At 45.9% G+C, this 19,548-nt stretch overlaps 1 protein-coding gene across 2 annotated transcripts in view; it reads left to right on the top strand.

Moving 5' to 3' along the window:
- The window catches only part of SLC1A7 (solute carrier family 1 member 7), a 73,609-nt gene extending 55,190 nt beyond the window's left edge, over positions 1-18,419 (top strand). Inside the window, exons 8-12 of one of the 2 annotated variants that reach the window (XM_044301423.1) lie at positions 2,158-2,352; positions 3,058-3,192; positions 8,654-8,753; positions 11,310-11,312; positions 17,446-18,419. In XM_044301423.1, coding sequence (XP_044157358.1) covers positions 2,158-2,352; positions 3,058-3,192; positions 8,654-8,753; positions 11,310-11,312; positions 17,446-17,670 — 658 coding nt within the window. In that variant the 3' untranslated portion in view covers positions 17,671-18,419. The remainder of the gene's footprint in view (positions 1-2,157; positions 2,353-3,057; positions 3,193-8,653; positions 8,754-11,309; positions 11,313-17,445) is intronic. The other variant, XM_044301422.1, reaches the window with a different exon arrangement.
- Positions 18,420-19,548: the final 1,129 nt, after the last annotated feature.

Below are 19,548 nucleotides of genomic sequence, written 5' to 3'. Positions count from 1 at the left end.
GCAGATGTTTCATATTAACGGTGGATGACTGCACAGATAATAGTCCTGACATGTTATCTAAACAGTGGTAAACACAGATAACCGCGCTCCTTTCTGTTAACATTTTCCCTAATTTTAGCCAGACCGGACTAAAGCCTCATAGGCTTGTATAGAGTCGCATAATATGTGTGAAGAGGTGGAAGCTCAAGGCAGCACTGCACGTTATTGATCTTAAAGGGGCTAGTATGGATATTGATGACCTATCCTCAGGATAGTTCATCAATATCAGATCAGTAAAAACTCAGCGTCCCCACCAATCAGCTGTTTTTGGCAGCCCCGCCACCATAATCTATACAGTGTAAGCAGAAGGCTTTATACACTGTTTAGTTTCTGGTACCAGCATACTGCAGCTCAGCTCCCTTTCGTTTGACTAAGAGCTGAGCTGCAGTACCCAGGCACGGCCACTACACAGTGTATGGCGCTGTTTACTTCTAGCTCCATACACTCTATAGTTTCCAGGGCTGAAGGCGTCAGAAACAGATGATTGGTGGAGATGCTGCGAGTTGGACCCCCACCGATCTGATACTGATGACCTGAAGATGACCTGGACTCCAGGAGTGCTTTCTTTTGCCCAGAAGAGGCATTCTGCCATAAAGCCCAGATTGGTGGAGTGCTGCAGTGATGGTTGACCTTCTGGAAGTTTTTCCCATCTGGACACAGATTCTTTGATGTTCAGCCAGAGTGACCATTGGGTTCTTGTCCACCTCTTTTTCCAAGGTCCTTACCCCCGATTACTTAGTTTTGTGGGTCAGCCAGCTCTAGGAAGAGTCCTGGTTGTTCCAAACGTCTTCCATTTAAGAATGGAAACTTTCAGTAAAGTAGTATTTTTTGCAACCTTGTCCAGATCTGTGTCTCCACACAATCCTGTCTCTGAGCTCTACAGGCAGTTCTTTCCTGTCATGGCTTGGTTTTTGCTGTGATATACATTGTCAGCTGTGAGATTTTATATAGACAGGGCTGTGTCTTTCCAAATCCTGTCCCATCAACTGAATTTAACACAAGTGACTCCGATCCAAGGTGTAGAAACCTCTCAAAGATGATCAAGAGAAATGGGAGGCCCCAAGGCTAAATGTCAAGTGTCATAGCAAAGGGTCTAAATACTTATGTCCATGAGGAATTTTAGTTTTTCCTTTTTAATTAATTTGTAAAAAGGTCTAGAATTCTGTTTTCACTATCTCATTATGGGGTATTGAACGCAGAGGGAGGACTTGGATTTCTTTTCATTTTAGCACAAGGTCCAACTAGGGATGAGCGAATCGACTTCAGATGAAACATCCAAAGTCGATTCTCATAAAACTTTGTTTCAATACTGTACGGAGAGAGCGCTCCGTACAGTATTAGAATGTATTGGCTCCGGTAAGCCGAAGTTATTACTCGCGAGAATTTGCATAATAATTTCAGAAATTGATTTATACTGTAAAAAAACATATCCCGAACTCGGGTTCGGTTCCAAGTAGTACCTTGGAACCGAACCCGAGTTCGGAAATGTTTTTTTTTTACAGTAAAATCAATTTCTGAAGTTATTATGCCAAGTCTCACGAGACTTCGCAAAGTAATAACTTCGGCTCACTGGAGCCAATACATTCTAATACTGTACGGAGCGCTTGCGCCTTACAGTATTGAAACTAAGTTTCATGCAAATTGACTTTGGATGTTTTATCCGAAGTCGATTCGCTCATCCCTATTCGCAACATACAATATGAAAGAGTGTGAAGACTTTCTGAATGCATTGTATGTTTGGTATATCTTTTGTACTTCTGTATGGGCAAGAGCAGCAGAAAGCGCTTTCCTATAAATGGGTCACTGCAAAAGAACTTATACCGCTTGGTATATTGGAATCCATAGGTGGTGTACGGCATGGTATGCCCACATCGGAGCCTTCTGTTTCAGGTTTAGGTTATTATGAAAGGCTTGAATGAATTCTGCGAGGAGCTTAAGTTTGTAAATATATTGCACAACTTATCTCGCCCAAATCCGGCGTTTACAGCTTGTGGAGTGCTGCAGAGCTGCATTCACAGTTCTGCTGGTTGCCATCGTAAACAGTCAGGCTTACAGTCTACAGGCATAGACGGCTTTGTACAATCGTAATAATGAGATGACGTTTTTGTGTTTCGCTAGTTCTGCCACGCTGCCTATAACATTCAAGTGTCTTCTGGAAAACAACCACATAGACAGACGTATCGCGAGGTTTGTGCTGCCGGTTGGAGCCACCATCAATATGGATGGGACTGCCTTGTACGAAGCAGTAGCTGCCATCTTTATTGCACAAGTGAACAACTACGAGCTTGATTTTGGCCAGATCATTACCATCAGGTAGGCCGAAGAAACCTTCTTCTTAAAACAGTTTGCAATGAATCCGAGCACTTTAAAGGGATTGTCTGCCCAATTACACATTTTTTATAAAAAAGGCAGAAAATAGTGTAAAATAATAAATTAAACCATATGCCCATTACCAATTACTCGCTGCTCCTGTTCCAACGCTTCCTGGTCCCTTGCTGTTCTTTACTTCCTGTTCTCTCTTGACACGCAGGAAACGGCTGCTCAGCCAATGACAGGCCACAGCAGTTTCCAATGATTGGCTGAGCAGTAATTTCCTGCATGGGTGTTTAGACTGACGGAGGACAGGGAAACTTTGGAACATGAGCAGCAGGGGATAAGTAAGGTGATTATGGCTTATAAATTGTTGGACCACCCCTTTAAGTTTAGAAAATGGAAGCAGAACTCCAGCGGGCTAATAATCACCTTAATATCCCATCTGCCCATTAAGAAATGAGTATTAGGTAAATATGTTGATCGGACTTAGAATAGGATACAAAAGTAATGGCTGAGATGAAGTTTTAAGATCTGTCAACAGCACCAGCTTGTTAATGGTTTCCAGTCATCAACACATTTGTTATTTTGCCAAATACTAAATCTGTGCAAGCAGCCAAAACTATGTAGGCGCAAAATATATTATGTTAATGTATTTCATCCTAAAGTCAAAGTCAAAATGACCTCTGTCTTGCTTCTGTCTCCAAGCATTACAGCAACAGCAGCCAGCATTGGGGCAGCAGGGATTCCCCAAGCAGGCCTGGTTACCATGGTGATCGTGCTGACCTCTGTCGGCTTGCCGACTGACGATATTACCCTGATCATAGCAGTAGACTGGGCACTGTAAGTATTATGGGTGTAACCTACGTATAGCTTACTGTATAAGTCTATTCGAAAATAAGATTCCTCTGTTATTCCTCCTCCAAGTGTATGAATAAAGCCTCATTCACACGTCAGTGTTCGGTCAGTGATTTCCATCAGTGATTTTGAGCCAAAACCAGGTGTGGCTCTAAACACAGAACAGGTGCAGATCTTTCCCTTAGGCTGGGTTCAGACCTGAGCGTCCTGACCTGAGCGCTGTGTATGCGCGATTCTCTGGCGTCTCACATACGCAGCTCCGGTAGTATGCGAACGCCCATTGTCGCGCGTTCCCGGAAGTATATGTACGGGAACGCGCGACTAGACGCCCCAAAGAAGCTCCTGTACTTCTTGGGGCGTCGGGCGTTTTACAGCGCGATCGTACGCGCTGTAAAACGCTCAGGTGAGAACCATTCCCATAGGGAATCATTGGTTCTTGCCTGTTGAGCGTTTTACAGCGCGTAGGAACGCGCTGTAAAACGCTCAGGTCTGAACCCAGCCCCATACCTTATGGGTCCATTCACACGTCCGTATGACACAAAACACGGACACCGGCAACGTGCATTCTGCATTTTGCGGACCGCACATCGCCGACACTCTCAAAGAAAATGCCTTTTCTTGTCCGCAATTGCGGACAAGAATAGGACTAGTGTTGAGCGAACTTGTGTTTTAAGTTCGGCGTCTAAAGTTCGGGTTATCGAAAAATTCCGTTATGGTCCATGGTAGTGGAATCCATAACGCGATTCTTCGATAACCTGAACTTTAGACGCCGAACTTAAAACACTAGTTCGCTCAAAACTAATTAGTACATGTTCTATTTTTTTGCGGAACGTAAGTGCGGATGTGGCCAGCACATTCCGGCCCCATTGAAAATAAATGGGTCCGCACCTGTTCCGCAAAATTGAGGAACGGATGCAGGCTCATTTTGCGGACGTGTGAATGGACCCTATGCCTGTGGAGGCTCCAATCCTGGTTTTGGCTCACAATCACTGATGGAAATCACTGACTAAAACACTGATGTGTGAATGAGGCCTTAAGGCTGGGGGGGCTACACAGGGATCTTTGTCGTGATAATGATCGTTGTGTAGCACTGTAGCCACCGAACTGAATGGGGTTGCAGAGCGATTCGCAAGTCGTCGTGGCTGTGACCCCAGAACTGCAAAAACAATCCAACATTCCTGGACTTTTGTGACTCTGGGGACACAGTCACGACAACGCGCGAGTCGCTCTGCAACCCCTTTCCGTTTAATGGGTCCACTGCTGCACAGGGTTCAGCGCAACGATTGTCGTGTTTTCCCAACCTTCATTATTGATTGGTGGTTACCTCTCCCTTTTGCTATTAGGGTGTGTCCCAAAACAGCAAATATTATTAAAACTCTACATTGAGCAATTCTTCCTTTATTCCTCCTGGAAATGTATAACTACAGTGGGGGAGATTTATCAAAGCTGCTGTAAAGGAAAACTGACTTAGTTGCCCATAGCAACCAATCAGATTCCACCTTTTATTTTTCAGAGCTCCTCTGATTGGTTGCTATGGGCAACTAAGCCAGTTTTCCTTTACACCAGCTTTGATAAATCTCCCCCATTGACAACTGGGTATTAGCAGTTTTGGGTGTGTCCCTTACGCACCCTGACAATTAGGCTAGGTCTACACGACGACATTTGTCGTGCGACAAAAAGTCGTGCGACAGATAGGGCGCAACAGTTGTCGCGCGACATTTTGTTGCACTAATGTCGCGCGACAATTTTTATAATGGCAGTCTATGGTGTCGCACTGCAACATGCGACATGTTGCGACTGCGACGCGACAGTCGCAGAAAAATCCATCTTGAATGGATTTTCTGCGACTGTCGCGTCGCAGTCGCAGCATGTCGCATGTTGCAGTGCGACACCATAGACTGCCATTATAAAAATTGTCGCGCAACATTGGTGCAACAAAATGTCGCGCGACAAATGTCGTCGTGTAGACCTAGCCTTAGTGCTGACAGTGGCTGACTATGTTGGGACACACCCTACTAACAAAGGGAAGCGTAACACTAACAAAGGGAAGCGTAAAGCCGCATATTTTTTTACGGCTCGGATGCTGACCCATTCACTTCAATGGGGCCGCAAAAGATGCAATAGCACGCCGTGTGCTGTCCGCATTCGTTCCGTGGCCCCGCAAAAAAAATAGAACAAGTCATGTTTTTGTCCGTTTTTTAGTAGAAGAATAGGCATTTCTATAATGGGCAAATTGCGGAACGCACAAGGGGCATCTGTGTTTTGCGGATCTGCAATTTGCGGAGCGCAAAATACATCGCAGTCGTGTGCATGAGCCCTAACAGGGGATTGACACTCAGAGTTAAAAAAATAAAATAAAGGAAATATAAGAATTTAGGGGGTCATCTACGAACTGATATACACCAGCCAGTTTTATGGATATTTACTCTGCCATCTGCGTTTTTTCTCCCACTCAGGCTACGTAAAAAAAAAAAGGAGGCATGGTATGGGTGGGGAAGAAGCGGGCCACCAGGCCATCTCATTTATCATTTTCTACGCCATATAATGTTCATAATCTACGCCGACAAGGAAGCTGGCATAGATTTAGACCGGCGGTGGATGCCGACGACGCTACATAACCTCAATGGATCCACCACCGGCGCAGAGGTTATTAAAACAGAGAAGTCAACAGCGGTGACAGATCCCTGTAAAAAAAAATTAAAAAGGTGTCATATTAGTATAAAGTACACAAAGTGCAATCATCAATCCAGTAATCAATGTCAATAAGTCTCCAAATGTGGTACAAAAGTAAATGTAAAAGTCATGGGTCACCCCGAATACTTCACTAATACAATGAATTCTAATAATAATTTTACAGCCAGGAGTTTATTACAGATGCGGTTTGTCTATACAGTAGCCCGTCAGATCATTTACAATATATTGGCCGCAGTTACATTGTTACAATGTGGGGATCATCCGGATTCACTATACTTGATTGTGTGACTGATCGAAGCACAACTGTGGAGCAGATGCCTCCTATTACACAGATGTCTGCCACATAGTACTGAAGTTACTTGACTTGTCTTTTTCTTTTTTTTTTACACAACTTGATTATTTTTACAGAACACAAGGCCTTTCCACAGTATTTTTTTTAACACTTAGATACCTAATACAATACACATACAATATACACATGATAAAAGTCTGAGCACAAAAGCAGCTACAAAGAAAAGAGTAAAAAGATATGCAACAAATTCACAAGGCTCCCGAGGGTAATAACAGGAGGACACACCCTTTCTTCCCTCGGTTGCATCCGGATGTTGGGGCTCCTGTCTGGTGGTGATGGGGGTGCCCTTGATGTGAAGGCAGGAGGTGCAGGGTACACTGGCCGGCATATATGGTGCTGGAGTCAGTAACCAGGCCAGTTGTAAAAAAAAGTCTCTCTTTACTGAAGTGAAAATGGGATTAGTAGTAATCCAACAGTATAAAGGCACAGTTCCAAGGCAATGCACAGTGCAGTCTCTTCCAAATAGGTGTATACAGGCAAACAGCAACGATGATGATAATAGGGGCAGTAGTCCCTCAGCTCTTTCTAAACACTTTACAAACTTTCCAAGATAATCACAGGTTTGCAAAACTCTCTGCTGTTCCCACGGCGGAGTGCAAATACTACAAATGGTCTGCCAATCCGCTATGTGTGAAAGGTGCCGTAAACTACTAATCCTTCCACAAGCAGCAAAGTCTATAGCCAAAACGAGCAAATACCTTGCTAAGGCTTGTTTCACACTTGCTTCTGCGCCCAGCCGGATCTAGCAATGCCGTCCGGCCCTGTTAACTATAATGGGGTCTGGCGGTGACCGGTTCGCGATCCGGCTAATATGCTGAGAAATGGCTGGACAAATACCGCTGTGCACAGTGTTTTTTCTTTGTCCAATTCCCGGCATTTTATGCCAGAACAGCCTGCCGGAACAGACTGCCGGCAGCATGAAACAGGCCCAACGTGCATGGCCGTGTGACCCTAACCAGTCTCTATATATCTGTTCTTCGTTCACTCCGGGATTCTCAGTTTCACAGGAAAGCTGTTTCTCCTGAAGAAATAGTCTCTTTCATTGCCTCCAGCATCACACAGGTTTATAGGCACTGCAGGCCCAGCTAAACTGAACTGGCTGATGAAATACTAACTAGAAAGCTCCTCCCTCAGGGGGGAAAGCTAGTTCCCTCAGCTGAGTGAGGACATGATTAACTATACAGTGCCCCCTACAGATAGCTTTTGGGAATACATAAAAGCATTAATCGAGCCAGCCTCTGGTGCCACATATGTGCCTAAGCCTCTGATGCCCCATAAGTTCTTTTCATGCCACTGTCAATGCCTCAGCACAGATGAGGCCAACAGTGCCCGCCTCTGATCCCCCAGAGTGCCAGCCACAGACGCCTATCTCATAACTTGTGATCTATACCCCCCATGGTGCCTATAGACTTCTCTTACCCCAACCATGGACTTTTCTCTGTACAATACTGGTGTAACATGTGGACAGTCCTTCTACTGTTATTCAAACTCTTAAAAAGCTTGGAAGAAACATAAAGAACCTCAATGAATAACATTTTAAAGGGTTCTCTGGACTTCTTATTTGTTAGAAGCTGATAACAAAGTGCCTCCCTACTGGAATCCTCAGCGATCGGCTCTAATCTGCGGAGAAATCTGTCTGCAAGCGTTTAGTTTCGTTACAGCTCCACCACAGGAAATATGAGGCATTGCACAGTGTCCATTCCAATCAATGAGTTGTCTGTGTAATACTGGACAGGAAAGGTCCTCCAGAGAAAGAGAGACGCTCTTCCTAAGCACTTTCTGCTCTGGCATGGACAGAGGAACCCATCTAGTAATTCAGAATTCCCTAAAAGTCTATATAAAATTCATTTTCTAAACAGGAAAACTCCCTCAAAATGACCACAATTGAAATTCCAGATTCTCCCATGGAATATATCACAAACACCAAAAGACTTAGGAGCACATTTATTAAGACCAGACTCAGTCTTAATAAAGGCCCTGTGCTGGCAGTGGATCCGCCGAACTTATGAAGAGGCGCCAGCCTCTCCATAACTTCGGCGGATCCAGCGCCAGTTCTAAATGTAGGCCAGCTTCTGAGCTGTCTTACATTTAGATCATTTTCTACGTCTAAACCAGGCATAGAGAATGATGAATGAGACGGGCCTTCTGGCCTGTCCCCTTTCCCGCCGATGTCACGCCCACTTATTTAGACCTGGCGTGAGCGGGGCAAAGTCGCAGATAACGGTGCCACCAACCACTGTGCCGCCATCTGCGCCTGAAATTCGCGTATTTCAGTATAGTAAATGACCCCCTTAAACTTTACCTGTACAAGACTACACACTACACAAAAATACCATACACAAAAGAGATAAAACATAAAGACAAAAGTGAATAATAAACAGCAATATTATATTTTAATAGAGACCGTTTCCGGACCATGATTAATGTGCTGGGAGATGCATTGGCCGCCGGGATCATGGCTCATATCTGCAGGAAAGACTTTGCCAAGCAGAGTGAGGAGGTAAAGCGTGACAACACTGCTATTTGAAGGTTGTGGGGGCATTTTTTGTTTTTAAATTTTATTAAAACATTTCTACAGTTTGGCTTCTACAGCAGACCGTCTGCAGACCGTTCCTTCTTCTCTGTGAAACTCATCAGAAAGCTACTTCAACACCCGATCTGTAGCCCTTGAAAGCTTATAAACACTCATTAAGGCAAAAAATCTTGTCATGCAGGACATAATTCAGCTTAAATGATGGGTCTTGAGCTGTTAGGGAACTAGACATGAGCCTACAGATCGAGATGGCAGAGCAGCTCTCTGGAGAGTTTCACTTAGAACAGGCATCCTCAAACTGCGGCCCTCCAGCTGTTGTAAAACTACAACTCCCACAATGTCCTGCTGTAGGCTGATACCTGTAGGCTGTTCAGGCATGCTGGGAGTTGTAGTTTTGCAACAGCTGGAGGGCCGCAGTTTGAGGATGCCTGACTTAGAAGGAGAAGGAACAGTCTGCAAAGCCAGTGAAACTTAAGGCTCTAGGAGGCAAACAGTAGATTTTTTTTTTTTTAAATAAAGCCAGATTGAAAAAAATAAAAACTTTTTATAAGATTTTTTTTAAGATAAAACACAATAATAAAAAATGCTCCCAATTGTGTCCATCGCAATTCATTGTAAATGTAATGTAAACATACTCAAAGTGTCTGGGCTGGGAGCTTGAAAACACCTTTTGGGAACTCACAGTGAGGGTCTATTCACACATCCGTGTGTGTTTTGCGGATCCACGGATCCGCGGATTCACAAAACACGGACAGCAGCAGTGTGCGTTCCGCATTTTGGGGACCGCACATTGCCGGCACTAATAGAATATGTCTATTCTTGTCCGCTATTGCGGACAAGAATAGGACATGTTCTATTTTTTTCGGGATCGGAATTGCGGACCTGGAAGTGCGGGTCTGCAATTCCAGATCCGGGCCGCACATCGTGCGGCCTCATAGAAATGAATGTGTCCGCAATTCCATTCCGCAAAATGCGGAGCGGAATTGCGGATGTGTGATTGGAGCCTGACTGGGAGGAGTGGGGCTTGTGTTGGGGATTCCAGGATGTATTCTCCAAATCATAACAACAGTGTAAAAGAAAACATGCAATGCAACAGCTCTCTGCAAACCAAATAAAGTACAAAAATGCATAATAATTGCTAGTGCTATACTTATAAAGTAGAGATTCTTGGCAAATACATTTTGTACAAAATAATTTGAGCCCGTCTGCCGCACGTCAAGGCGATCTCTGTAAGACGGGAACCTAACACTAAATTCTACCTGTTATGTGCCATGACGGCCACCATACAATTCAGGGAGTGTAGGTTCCACATGCATGCTGGGCCCGCTTTAATTTCTGTCATCTTTAGGGCCAAAATGGCCTCCATTATATCCAAATCATAACAACAGTCATATTGTGTAGCAACCAGGGGCGTAGCTATAGGGGGTGCGGAGGTAGCAGTCGCTACTGGGCCCAGGAGCCTGAGGGGCCCCAAAGACCCTTGTGCCGCATAAGAAGACACCGGTATTATAGAAAGTGCATGCTGGTCAAGTTACACCTCTCGCTGGAGGGAAGGGTTAAGGTCAAGAATTTGGCATGGGGAGGGGGGGGTGCCATTAAAATTTTTGCCCCTGGCCACAAAGCACTGCCTAAGCTGAACTCTTTCACCAGGGCCCATGAGCCTTTAGCTACGCCCCTGTGTATATGTATAAGTGTGTAACTAGTAATGAATCAACAGAATGAAGGGAGGAATAACAGAAGATTGACACTACAGTTTATTTTTTTTTAAAGATAAGGATTTAGTGAAACAGACATGTCAAGATCGGCGACAGATCCCTTTAAAAAAATGAAAAAGGTGTGTCTTATTAGCATAAAGTTAAAAAAAATGCAATAATCAATCCAGTAATCAGTATCAATAAGTCTTCACACATGGCACAAAAGTAAATGTAAGGCTAGGGCTACACGACGACATGTGTCGCGCAACAATAAGTCTCGAGACACATAGGGCACAACTACAATGCAACATGTGTCGCGCGACAATTTTTATAATGATAGTCTATGGTGTCGCACTGCGACATGTGACATGCTGCGACTGCGACGTGACAGTTGCAGAAAAATCCATCTTTCGCTATTGTCGCGTCGCAGTGCAACACCATAGACTATCATTAGTCTTGCAGGCAGACAGCTTTGTAATACATGGGGAGCAGGAGATTTATCAGTGGATTTATGCCAGTTGTCGGGGAGAACACATTGATAAATATGGTGGTCAGAATGAGTGGTGCTGTCAGATTGCACTGCATTTTGTTGGAATCAAAAAACATAAAATATAAATTATTCAGAAATCCGGGACGTTGCGCTTTGCCTTCTGCATTGCATGGGAGTGACTGACGCACGTGTATTAGGAAACCGGGGGGACAATTCAATTCTTTTCTATGGGGTCTGTGTACGCCCCTGTCAGGATCCGTGCTGAGAATCACCCGATTGCATGGTTACTCTTTGCAACCTTATAGGTTATTTGCTAAGGGAAATTCTATGTCTTTGCAGCAAGTATATTTCTGTCTCTCCAATATTCTTCTTCTACTATCTACCCAATATCCTCTAGATGCCCCCCATCATTTCCTCGGCATTATTCCCAGAGCTCCAGATTTATCTCAACCTTCCCTCTTTGCATTTATCATGTCACTCTCTCCCCTCCATCTGTGTCTGCCCCTTTGTTTCCTCACGTCTGGGACTCTTTTTTACTGATCTTTCAACCTGTTGTGAGTTAGAACGGAAATCTGGAAATTCTTTGACTTTGGGCGTCTCTGACGGGAAATCAAGAGATATTTATATTAACCTTTTCCATCCAGTAAGGCAGCTTCTATGGCATCTGCTGTTTAGATGTGAGTGGCTGTACGTTTTTTTGGGGAAGATGTTATATGACCTGCTTTATCCACCACGATCTGTGTTCAGATTGGGTTTGGTGACATCATCATACTTTTAGTAAGCGTTGCTGATCCCTTAATCATTGCAAGAGTTAATTTGGACTCTACAGGGCGGGATAGGAAGGAAACGAGGGGCCGTGTATTAATGAGCTCAGTAACAAGGGAACACTGGCCGGCTCAGTTAGGATGGCTCAGCTGGGGTACTCGAGGTCCCTGAGGTGGTATGCTTTTGCTAGTGCAGATTTTAATAGTAAAGATGCTTTCTAATTGAGTATAAGGGTACGGCTACATGGCGATTTTGGGAACGACCTGTGTCACTGTGCCCTCTGTTGCACCCAAGTATTGTAATGTAATAGGGCTCAACACGCAACACGTGAATTGAAAACAATCCAGCAGTGTCAGCCCCGTTACATTGCGATTAGAGATGAGCGAATTTCTCAAAAACTCGATTCGGCCGGTTTGCCAAATTTTTGGAAAAAATTTATTTGTGGCGAATCGCGTTAAAAAATGGCTATTTCTGGCTGCAGAGAGCTTGTGTAGTGGTGCAGAACACTGTGCCCTGCAGTAACACGTATAGGGAGTCTGCTGTGGTAGTGAAACAATATTGTGAGTCCGTATGACATGCAGATGACAGGCGTCGCTCCTAGAAACACCGCACACTTCACTTATTTGGGCAGTCATGGGGCCAAAACTGACAAAATAACTCAAGTGTGAACTCAGCCTTACAGGTCAATGCAAGCGTCAAGAAGAAGCGCACTCCTTTTACACTGTCGGCAGCTGATTCCACATAGATGCCTACAGAACCTGTTCTATTCAACGCTTAGACAAGTACCACAAATCCAGTTTGGCTGCCCAGTAGTCCAGCGGATATTCAATGTGGGGTGGCAGGGTGCTGTCCAAGTATGCCACCACCTGCTTGTTCAGGTTCTGCTCCAGATCTAGCTGCTGCTGCTGGTGAGTAGTTTCTTCACTAGGCGGGTAAAGAAAGATGCTCATAAGCGACTCTAGACTCAAGTTGCTGCTGATGGAGCTGGAACTGCTCCTCCACCCCTCCCCCCCGCCACAGCAGCCATGGCAGAGGAACGTGAGCGCAGAGGGCCCCTCCAGTCAGACCTGTGATAGGATGGACGATGGCACAGATAGGTAGAGGCCAACTGACTACATAGGATGTCTCTATAGTAGTTCAGTTTGTCCATTCTCTCAGCGGAAAAGGTCCCCATTTTGGACCGTAGCGAGGGTCCAACAAGGTGGAGAGCCAGAAGTCATCCCTCTGCTGAATGGCGACAATTCGGCTGTCACTACACAAGCAAGTGAGCATGCAGCGGGCCATTTGCGCAAGTGACTCGGAGGGACTCCCTGCCTCCATCTCCACTGCATACTGCCACGGTGTGTCTGGGTCCTCTGCCTCATCTTCCTCATCGCCCTGTAGCTCCTCTGACTGCTCTTGCTCCTCCTCTTCTGTCACTTGTGTCGAAAAACCACCCTATTTGCTACACATTGCTTGTGCTCCGATGTCGTCGTCGTCCTCCTCCTCCAGTTCAGCCCCCACAGGGGCCATGAGATCTCGGCACCACGTCTCCAGTCCCCTGACCAGACAGATTTACCAGCATCTGTTCCAGGACATAAAGCAGTGGAATGACGTTGCTCCTCCCGTAGTCCTGGCGACTGACAAATAACGTGGCCTCCTCAAAGGGCCTGAGCAAAAGGCAGGTGTCACGCAAGAGCTGCCACTGGCTGACATCGAAGTTACACAGGGGAGTACTCCTGTCCGCTTGCATCATCAATAAATTGTTTATGGCCTTTCTCTGTTCGCATAGTCGGTCTAACATATGGAGGGTGGAATTCCAACGGGTGAAAACATCGCATCAGCCTATGTTGGGGGATGCCGTTCTGCCGCTGCAGCTCAAGGAGGGTGTGCTTTGCAGTGTACGAGTGGCTGAAGTGCATGCAAAGTTTTCTGGCCATTTTTAAGATGTCTTGCAGATGGATGGAAGACTTCAGGAACTGCTTGACAATCAGATTGAACACGTTTGCGATGCAGGGCGTATGGCTCAGCCCTCCTTGACGCAGCGCCGACACCATGTTTTTCCCGTTGTCGGTCACCATGGTTCCGATTTTGAGTTGTCGTGGAGAAAGCCAGGATTTGATTTCTTCATGAAGAACACGGAGCAGTTCCTCCCCTGTGTGACTCCGTTCACCCAGGCAAACGAGGTGCAGAACAGCGTGACACCGCCGTGCCCTGCACATGTGGTATGCTGGAGGGGCACTGTGAATTGTCCCTGTAGTGGAGGCTGAGGACACGGTGGAGGATGATGAGGCAGACATTGTCACAGGACCAACGGCGTGAGAACGTAGAGGCGAAAGTGGCGTCACCTGGCCAAGTTGCTGGTGTGGCTGTGCAGGAACCACATTCACCCAGTGGGCCGTAAAGGACATGTAATGTCCCTGACCGTAGTTACAGCTCCACACGTCCACGCTGCCGTGCACTTTGGCAGACACCGACAGGCTCAAGGACTGGCCCACCTTCTGTTCTACATACGTGTGCAGGGCTGGTACTGTCTTTTTGGCAAAGAAATGACGGCTTGGGACTCTCCAACTCGGCTTGGCACAAGCCATCAGTTCTCTGATAGGTGCAGAGTCCACCACTTGAAAAGGGAGGGGCTGCAGCACCATCAACTTGGCCAGGAGCACATTCAGCTTCCGCTCCGTTGGATGAGTGCACGTATACTGTTGTCTCTTGGCAATTGCTTCAGTGATCGATTGCTGACGGAATGACTGACGAAGAGTTGGAGGAGGAGCAGGAGCATCAAGACCAGCAGATGATGGGAAAAACAGACAGCTCCCTTCAGCTGAGGTGGTGGAGCCTTGACTGCCTGAAATCGGGTGCGTGCCACTGGGTGATGCAGCGGTTGCTGCAGCAGGCTGCACCATCACATCGGAGCCACGGTTCTCCCAGGCCACTTTATGGTGACGCTGCATATGTTGACGCAGGGCCGTGGTGCCAACATTGCCACCCTGGCCACGCTTCACCTTCTGCCTACAGATTCTACAAATGGCCATGTTCAACTCCTCTGGTGGCTTAACAAAAAACTGCCACGCCACCGAGTAGGTGATTTTACCCCCAACACTCCGCACTGACTGACTTCTACCGCCGCTGCTTCCGTGAACCCCTGCACCACTACTTTCCAGGCAGGTAGGCTGCTGCGAAGCAGGTGGTCTACCCCAGGCACGTTCGGCTCCTGACCTCCCACTGCTGCCACCCTGCTGATTCCCGGCCACGCTAGCGACTTGCTGGCTTCGGCGCTGTCTCACGGGCAAGCTGCCACCCTCTTCTCCTGATGATGATGATTGATGAAGCCCCTAATTGTGTCTGACGAACCCACCGACTCTTGGCTGGGGGTGTCTGATGTCACTTTGGACGAAGTGGATGACCGAGCTCAACCCGTTTCACTTTAGCGGAGCTCAGATGCAATAGCAGACACGACCTCTGAGCAGATGGAATATAGTCATTAAAGGGGTTGTCTGGGTTTTTAATGTTGATGACCTATCCTCAGGACAGGTCATCAATATCAGATTGGCAGGGGTCCGACACCCACGCCAATCAGCTGTATGTGGAGACGGCACGTCCGACACCCCTGCCGATTAGCTGTATGAGGAGAAGGCGCACTCAGTGTGCATGTGCTGCCCTCCTTCTCTCTTCCTGTTGGCTGCTCATTTGCCATAGACATAGGGCAGCGGTGAACAGGAATAGAGACGGGAGAGGGCACGTGCACACTGTGCTCCGTCTCCTCATAAAGCTGATCGGCGGGGTGCCGGGTGTCGGACCCCTGCCAGTCTGATATTGATGACCTATCCTGAGAATAGGTCATCAATATTAAATGCCTGGACAACCCATTTAAAAACGGATAAACTGTCAGTTTGCATCAGTGTGTGCATCTATTTCCTGGCCATCTATCCGTTTTTAACAGCCGTTGATAAGTTTTATTAGCTTTTTTTTAAAAACCCAAGGCTATTTCAAGGCCCTCAATATATATATATATATATATATATATATATATATATATGTTATGCCCCCCACAGGGCCCTCGGTATATATTAATCCTCCCACAGTGCCCCCAAAATATATTAATCCTCTTATAGTGCCCCCAGTTTTAATAATGGCCCCCCATAGTGCCTCCAGTAGAAATAATGGCCCTTTAGTGCCTCCTGTATAAATAAGGCCCACTTAGTGCTTCCAAGTATAAATTATGCCCCTCTTAGTGCTCCCTGTATAGAAATGTCATCATAGTACCCCTTGTATTTGTAATGTCCCCCATATATATAATGCCCCCCCCCTCCACCCACGATAGTGCCAATAAATAAAGAAAAAATACTCACCTCATCCGCAGAGGAACACTTGCTCGCCACTTTTGTTAGCAGGATCTGATGCTCCCAGCGTTGCGACGTCACATGATCACGCTGGGAGTATCAGGTCCTGCAGCATTGTGGAGCAAGTGTTCCTGTGGTGAGGTAAGTATTTTTTTTCATAGTGTACCTATTTTTAGCGGCCGTTAAAAACGGGGCAATTGATCATATTGGGGTCCTATCTTTTGGGCGGCTGCTGTTCGCTGGCAGTTAAAAAAAAACTGAAATGTGAATAGCCCCATAAACTGCATAGAACTCATGCACACAGCTGTTTTTTGCGGTTACACAAATCGTGGATCTGCAAAAAACAGATCCTGGCTGTGTGTATGCCGCCATTTCTTTTTTAACTCCTGTAGAAATATTCTATCCCTGTCTGCAAAATGGACCAGAATAGGACATGTTTTTTTTTTTTTTTTGTGCCCGGGGAACAAACGTGCGGATGCGGACATATCTTTTGCAGCTCCATTGAAATGAATAGGTTTACATCCGATCCACATTTTTTGTGGACAGAAACTACCGCCGTGTGCATAAGCCCTTAGGTCCATTTTGCGGACAAGGATAGGCATTGTTACAATGGATCCGCAAAAAAATCTGTGTTTTGTGGACTGCAAAATACATACGGTTGTGTGCATGAGTTAAAGTGATAGTCCTTCCTCAGGATAGGCCATCAGTATCTGGGTCTGACACCCCACATACCCGCCAATCAGCGGTTCTGCAGTAGCACCAGAACTACATAGCTCCATCTGTTGTGTAGTGGACGGAGCTGGTTACTGGAGCGCAGCTGTTATTGAAGTGAATGGGAGCAGCCCTGCAGTAATCATGTTTACTAGACAAGCTGCGTAGTTCCGGCGCTGCAGCTACTGCAGAAGAACCGCGGGATGTGGGACCTGCACTGATCAGACAGTGGTGGCCTATCCTGATAAGTGATAAGCAATCACTTGTAAAAGAGTGGACAACCCCTTTAAGTAAATTGTTCCTAAGTCCTTTTCCATGTCAGTTTTACCCAGTTTTACTGGTGCCATTCTTGTATCAGTTCTTGCCAACTATGTCCTTTGTGACCAGGAACATACGGTATGTAAAGAGTTATCTCCCAGGCGAAAGAGAACCATCTCCTGGAATATACCTGTCTATTTTTTTCCCCATGGAGCATTACCAATAAGTGTTCATACACAACTGGTCTCTTTAAGGAGAGCGACGAGTGACGCGTGGTCTTTTGTTGAAGTCGAGGGTCACATTTGGTCTGGCAGACCACTACTGTTTTAGACCCCAATGACTCATCTGACTATGTCTACTATACGTTACGTCTTATTGTTTTCATCCTTTTCAGTAACTCTTGTGTGTGTGTTATCCAGGTGCCTCTCATATGTGAGACCAAGCCTATAAGTATCCACCAGATCATGGCATACCAACGGAACGGATGCGTGAAAAGCCGCAGCGCCCCTCACCTTTCTCACACGGAACATGAGTTTCACCAAGTTCAAGTGGATCCTGAGCCTGAAGCTCCTGAACCTTCCGAAAAATGCACAGAAAAAGATCACTGTACGATAGAGATCAGCGAACTTGAGACGAATGTGTAACCACAGGTTATGGTCTCCTCTAGAGACAGAGCAGGTCCTACATCAACTTATACCTGGAGGTGGGATGCGAATGATGTCCATCACATCACCTACACCAGAAAAAGGAGGCACATCAGTCAAACAAAGCAGAATACCTGGTTCTTTATCCGAAGGACTATGCTATAAACTCACTGCCAACTTGGAATGATCTCACAGTTAGAAGCGTGCAGATGCTGGAGACGTCAGGTTTCCATTGTGTACAATACCATCCAGTTGCCACCATAGTTAACACCAGATAATCCTCAGTGCAGATATATGAAGGAGATAAGGATGTTTACATGACTAACCTCATTTGGTAAAAGAAATTTTATAAAATGTGATATATTTGTGTGTAGAGTAGAAACAAAATGGTGCCTACAATCCTCCTCTTGAAATAACACTTCACTGTGCGGTGTCTTGTATGTTTTAGGGCCATTTATCTATTTTAATATGAATTCTATGGGATCAAAGTTGTAATGTGATGATCAAGTGGAGGCAACCAGAGATCTTAGGTGAAGACCATATGTACAATGGCCTTTATTAAAAATATTGAGCTGTTCTGTCACAAAGGCTTAACTGTTTTTCTGTTTTTAACTGGTACCTTCACCTTATGCCGGTCATCTAATAACCCTTATCTCTAAACTACTAAGAGGTCATAGACACTTATATAAGCCACATTGTTATCAGACAGATAAGAACTGAACTATAATGAGTTTTTATAATGTCAGAGAGCAGAGATAAGGAACCCGTCAGCTCCCCAAATGATGGAAAAGACAGAAAATCCACAGGCTGCTACTACAGCATCTCAACAATGTACACAAAAAGGGCTCCATATTTTTAATAAAGACCAATTGAAAAAAATATTTTTAGCTCAAAATAAGTACAATACAATAATTAAAAAAAATGCCCCCAAAGGTGTACATAGCTTTTAAAGGAGTTTCTACAGCATTATAAAAGCATAGCTGCCTTTTTCCAAAAACAGCGCCTTATCTGTCAACAGGTTGTCTGTGGTATCGCACCTCAGCCCATTCGCTTCAGTGGAGCTTAGGGCTCTTTCACACTTGCGAATTACACGCCGGATCTGGAAAAACGCAAGTGAACTGAAAGCATTTGAAGACGGATCAGTCTTCAAAATGCGTTCAGTGTTACTATGGCAGCCAGGACGCTATTAAAGTCCTGGTTGCCATAGTAGTAGTGGGGAGTGGGGGAGCAGTATACTTACCGTCCGTGCAGCTCCCGGGGCGCTCCAGAATGACGTCAGAGCGCCCCATGCGCATGGATCACGTGTCCATGCGATCACGTCATCCATGCGCGTGGGGCGCCCCGACGTCACTCTGAAGCGCCCCCGGGAGCCACACGGACGGTAAGTATACTGCTCCCCCGCTCCCCACTACACTTTACCATGGCAAACAGGACTTTAGTGTCCTGGCAGCCATGGTAACCATTCAGAAAAAGCTAAACGTCGGATCCGGTAATGCGCCGAAACGACGTTTAGCTTAAGGCCGGATCCGGATTAATGCCTTTCAATGGGCATTAATTCCGGATCCGGCCTTGCGGCAAGTGTTCAGGAATTTTGGCCTGAGCAAAAAGCACAGCATGCTGCGGTATTTTCTCCGGCCAAAAAACGTTCCGGTCCGGAACTGAAGAGATCCTGATGCATCCTGAACGGATTTCTCTCCATTCAAAATGCATGGGGATAATCCTGATCAGGATTCTTCCGGCATAGAGCCCCGACGACGGAACTCTATGCCGGATCCGGACAACGCAAGTGTGAAAGAGCCCTTACTCGCAATACCAGACACAATTCATCGACAGGTGAAGTGCTGCTTTTGGAAGAAAGCAGCCATGTTTTAAAACCTT

The sequence above is a fragment of the Bufo gargarizans genome, chromosome 7 (assembly GCF_014858855.1).
Source record: "Bufo gargarizans isolate SCDJY-AF-19 chromosome 7, ASM1485885v1, whole genome shotgun sequence".
In the NCBI taxonomy this organism is placed as follows: Eukaryota; Metazoa; Chordata; class Amphibia; order Anura; family Bufonidae; genus Bufo; species Bufo gargarizans.
This window is presented reverse-complemented; position numbering and strand designations above follow the sequence as displayed.